Below are 4,886 nucleotides of genomic sequence, written 5' to 3'. Positions count from 1 at the left end.
TGAGGAATGGGGATCCCTGGAAGAAGGGATGGAGGAAGGAGTGTTGCAGCTGCCTTAGTGACCTGAGCCAGCTGGCACGGGAAAGTAAGAAAGGTGGAAAGACGTAGAACAGTAACCTAAGCATCCATCAGAAGGAAAGACAAGTACGGAACGAAGGAGTAGAGAACAGAGAGGAGGAGTGGGTTGGAAGAAGAACCCTGCCTATAGGTTCTCAGCACAAGGCCGGGGCCCGGTCTCCGAGGTTGTATGGACACTTATGGTTCTGCAGAAGACACCGGTGGAGTAGTTGGCTGTAAATGCATTACTCCCATCCAAGACTTGAGGCACAACAGCGATACAGATAGAGAGCCGGGAGTGAGGCGTCCCCGAAGCAGGCTACAGCTGTCTGCCGTGCAAGTAAAGTACTAGGAACATCTAGTTAGGAGGCATTCCAGGGTTACTAAGTACTGGAGTGCTTCACACCACAAGGCGCATTGGAGGAGTTGTTCAGGAAAGGTACATGTTGGAGAGGAGAGCCCTGACTTGCCCGGGAGGTTGATTGAGTCGTTACCCCGGAGGACACGGCACGGAGGCAGGAACCAGTGTGCACCACGAACTGTGAGTAAAACTTTGAAACTGCAAGCTCTGGTGTCCTCCATTCCTTCGTCGCTAACACCTTCAGCACCGCTACATCTGGGTACCAGCATCCACACAATCCTGCACTTCTCCAGATCCATTGCACCTACACTGCCCTGGGACTACAGCTCCACCTGTGGGGAACTACACCATCAGTCCCAGCGAATCTGCATGCAGCGTCGGCTTGGCACCTTCCTTGCCGAGCACCACAGGTGGTGTCACGAACTATTCACCTAAACTATATTAAAAACCACCATTGATTTGGGCGCCCAGGGCCACGGACCGGGTCACTGCTGCTGTGACACATCCCCCTGACACCGGCCCGGTACCGAGTACCCCACAGCCCTGGGAGGGCGACCCACCAGCATGTCTGCTCCTAACATCTAGTATTGTAAGTAATAAGGAACCTCACTCTCTTTCAGTAAGTGGCTTATATTCCAATACTAAGGTGGAATTCTGGGTTACTAGATGGGGGAGATCTCTTTTTTTCAGGACCCTCCTCAAGGAAAGTATAATCAGTACATTATAGGGAAATTCAGTGAGGGCTATGTAATACCTTTTTTCTCCTGCGGGAGTGCTGCAGGAAATTTGAACAGATTTATCTGCAGATTGCTCCAGTATGAGGGCAACCTGTGATCAACCTATTATCAGGGGACCTTTAAGCAGGTCATGTTGGGACTGGAGGCGCAACACCTGTGTGTGTGTTCCCCTTTAAATGACAGAAATATATGGATTTATGACAGCGGTATAATATAGTGTTTGCCGTCTCTTTTATGGCGCATGATTAAGTGATTCGTTATCGCCTCGGGCCTTTGTGGAATGCAATCAAGGAATTTCCCTTCTTGATGAACTTTGGACGGTGACGTCGCTCCCTGGTATATACACGCCTGATGCCTCCTCCTCACGTGACACAGGCATGATCCCCTTCACTGCTCGCTATCTCAGCTCCACCAATATAATAATTACCCCCCACATACACTGGGCATAATAACCCTGATCACTTTGTTCTTTTGGAAAAAAAAAAGAAAGAAATTGGTGACATATTCGAAAAACATAGCTTCCTTCTTCCAGAAACAGCGCCACCCCCGCCTGAAGGTTGTGTGCGGTATTGCATCTCCTCTATTAACTTTAATACAAGACATAACCTGAAGGTCAGGGTGGCGCTGTTCTGGGATTTCCTAAACCTGGACCACCCATTTAGTTTTAACCCATAGGAGCAAGTTCTATACGGGATTAACCATATGTTTTCCTGATAGGGCCCATTGGCCCCCTGCTCTGGCAGGAGATGAGATGGTGAAAAATCTCAAAGGAAACTTGTACAAATAATGAATTCTGGCTCCAAAGTTCAGGAGGAACTTCTACTTCAAAGAGAGAGAGGAAAAAAAAAAATCAAAAGGTCAAACTTTGGGAGGATACGGGAAAGTCGTCATGTTATAATAGCGCCGGAGCGTTATAAGGTCTTAGTCACATCCATGGAGAGAAACTTATCTGGAGGTTTCGGACATATATGAGTGGTTAGAGGGGGGCACATACTTTTCTAAATCCATGACTAAATGGTACCAATGAGTTTTTGAGGTTGCAGATTTTACGAAGCGTAAAAAAACTCATCGTGGGAACGTAGCGTGAAACGCAAACATAATGGACTCCAACCTGTACTTATAGAATGTAACTACAACTCCCATCATTTCATGGAAGCTGGAAGCTGGGAGTTGTAGTTCCATTCCCAGCCCATAATAAGGGGTGCGTTTTATTCTTGTTATTGAACCCCTTTCTCTTTTTGATGTAAAATATTAAACAAAAGCATTAAGTATAAAAAACTTTTTTTTAATAAGTTAACATCTCAAATTCCATTCGTTCCTTGAAATGAAACAATATATATATATATATTTATATTAAAAGAAGGAAAGCTGCGGAAATAAATAGATACATATACAAGATGAGAAAATCAAATAAATTATCCGTCTCAGCCCGGTCTGACATTATATAAGGCTTTTCCCATGGATAAATAAATAACACTAATGATCTTCCATCATCATCATCATCATGGTTGCTCAATCGTCAGCTCCTCGGGTTAGGCTCCAACGATCAATGCTCAAACAAATCTTGTTTAACTTGCTTTGTCCTCGCAAAAGGAAGTGACTTCCTCGTCTTCAGAGCCGGCGCTTTTAGCCTCTGCTTTTCTTATTTGGTCCATAATTCATGGGCGCTGCAAGGAACAAAAGGGGCAAAAAAAAAAATTAATATCATCCCTATGGGGTCATACGAGTGCAATCCCATATAGACAGGACATATACTGGCTCCTATCATTACACAACATATGTACGGGTTGTCCCTTTAATTGGTGATTGTAAATAGGAGAATATTATAAAATCGAAATATAAGAACTCAAAATGCTGCCATTATTTTTTTTTTATTATTTCACGTTAATTTTGGGGCGCATCGCTAGTTAATGAATAATAAAGACGTTTTGGATTATTTTTGCAAAAAAAAAAAAAAAAAAGTTTAAAAAATATATTTTTTATAGAAAATCATCAGATTTTTTGGGGGGGATTTTATTAAAGCCATTGTAACTTTTAGAAACGAGAAATTGGAGACTAAATATTATTTTATTATTTAATATTATTATTTATATTATATAAATCAGCACCTGCAAAGCTTAGAGAACCTGAATTTGAAATAAAAAAAAAAAAAATTTTCATATTTTTATATGTTCTAGAATATTAAAACAAAAAACAAAACACCCAAAATGGTATAGAACATGGGCAAAAAAAAAAAATCAATGCTACAAAGGTCTACAAGAGTCTCTTCCTGTCGCAGCCACATGGCAGCAGAGCCGGAGCTCCTTCCTGTTACTCCTCATATTTCGCCGACCTCGTTCCTAAGAATCGCCCAACGTTATGAACGTACGTTCTTAGGTCAAAGTTTTACTATTAGTTTTAGAAAACGTTCCCCGCCACAATATATACGACTACAATCTATAGTGATTTAGCATTTTTCTATTTTTAATTAATCACATTTTTCTAACTATCTTGTAATTAAGATACTATTTTGCCATTTTGGAAAGACGCGGACATCTTCCGTGCTGGCAGATTTACAAAAAGATTCACCAAATTATAAAAAAAAATCCATATATAATTGGATATATAAGCACCAAAACTGTTTGCGTCTCAATGCCAGCTGGTAGCTGGAAAGCCCATGCTTGTGGCATTCTTGTGAAAGGACAAGTGGCGGCATGTATGGCCGCCTTCTCTTGACTAAGATCTTATCGAGTTTCTGTTCTCACCTGTAAGGTGGGGTTCTGTTGCATGAATCCAGTCTCTGGATCACACACACGGGGCCACCCTTCTCTCGCTGTTCTGACGAGACCTAAAATGTTGGATGGCCTTCTTGTTCTGGAAGTCAATCAAAGCCATGGTGATAGCCGCGTTCCAACAGCTTTCCTCGGGGCAACGGAAATCGATCTCCTTATTGTCGGTGGTGACAATGGTGAAGTAGATGTATTTTCCTGTCCGTTCAACACAATCCAACTTCTTGATGGACTGGAACTTGAGTTCCTTGCACTTGGTCTTCTTCTGGCCATCAGCAAATATATTGAGGCTATCTTTGGTCAAGACACATTGCTTCTTTCTCCAGAACTGTAGGAGATTGTCGCTTCTTTTTTCCAGTTCTCCTTCCATGATCACCTCTGGGTTGACCTGCATTTTCATTCTTTGGTGGGTAGGAAGGCTAGTGGAAGGCAATGTGGGCACAAGTCCTACTGGGTTCAACTTGACGTTGGCCAAGGTGGTCGTTTTGGCCAGTGGAGATAGTTCTAGGCTCAGGATCTGGAGGTTGTGCCTTTGGCTGTGGCTGGGACTGTGAATGAGAAGAATAGTGAGCTATGTAAGAATTTATGTCACTGCTCACCACTCCCTCCCATCCTTCCCAGTGACGGGCTTTGGAATGCAGTTCCGCCCAGAGCTTAGTCACTGGTCTGCTCCTATGTCTGGGATTGAACGCAAGCCACTGGCACACCCACTGCTGCTAACCCTGGCTTCATTCATAACTGCAGCTCCTATCATATCACATGGCTGCGCACATAACCACCGAACCAACGTCGCAACTATTGCTACCAAATACATCGCCATCGCTTTTTTTTTTTTTTTTGGGGGGGGGGGATGTGCACTTTTGCTGCAACTTTATTTTGTTGATCCAATGTATCAAAAAAAAATTCAAAAAACATTTATCAAATAGTCTTCATTGCAAAATCTCAAGGCGTTTTGTGCATGCAG

The 4,886-nt window shown here is 42.9% G+C and overlaps 1 protein-coding gene across 1 annotated transcript; it reads right to left on the bottom strand.

Moving 5' to 3' along the window:
• Positions 1 to 2,418: 2,418 nt before the first annotated feature.
• Positions 2,419 to 4,493, bottom strand: PHLDA2 (pleckstrin homology like domain family A member 2). The gene is made up of 2 exons (XM_073578542.1): positions 3,899 to 4,493; positions 2,419 to 2,821 (listed from the first exon to the last, which is right to left on the bottom strand). Exon 1 carries the CDS (start codon positions 4,320 to 4,322, stop codon positions 3,939 to 3,941), a length of 384 nt encoding a protein of 127 aa, XP_073434643.1. The 5' UTR covers positions 4,323 to 4,493; the 3' UTR covers positions 2,419 to 2,821; positions 3,899 to 3,938.
• Positions 4,494 to 4,886: the final 393 nt, after the last annotated feature.

This window comes from Dendrobates tinctorius, unplaced genomic scaffold, assembly GCF_039654945.1.
Source record: "Dendrobates tinctorius isolate UK_male_01 unplaced genomic scaffold, ASM3965494v1 ptg000059l, whole genome shotgun sequence".
Classification (NCBI taxonomy): Eukaryota; Metazoa; Chordata; class Amphibia; order Anura; family Dendrobatidae; genus Dendrobates; species Dendrobates tinctorius.
This window is presented reverse-complemented; position numbering and strand designations above follow the sequence as displayed.

Excerpts from the sequence above, each read along its gene's own strand:
- PHLDA2 (XM_073578542.1), bottom strand. The coding sequence starts at position 4,322 with ATGAAAATGCAGGTCAACCCAGAGGTGATCATGGAAGGAGAACTGGAA.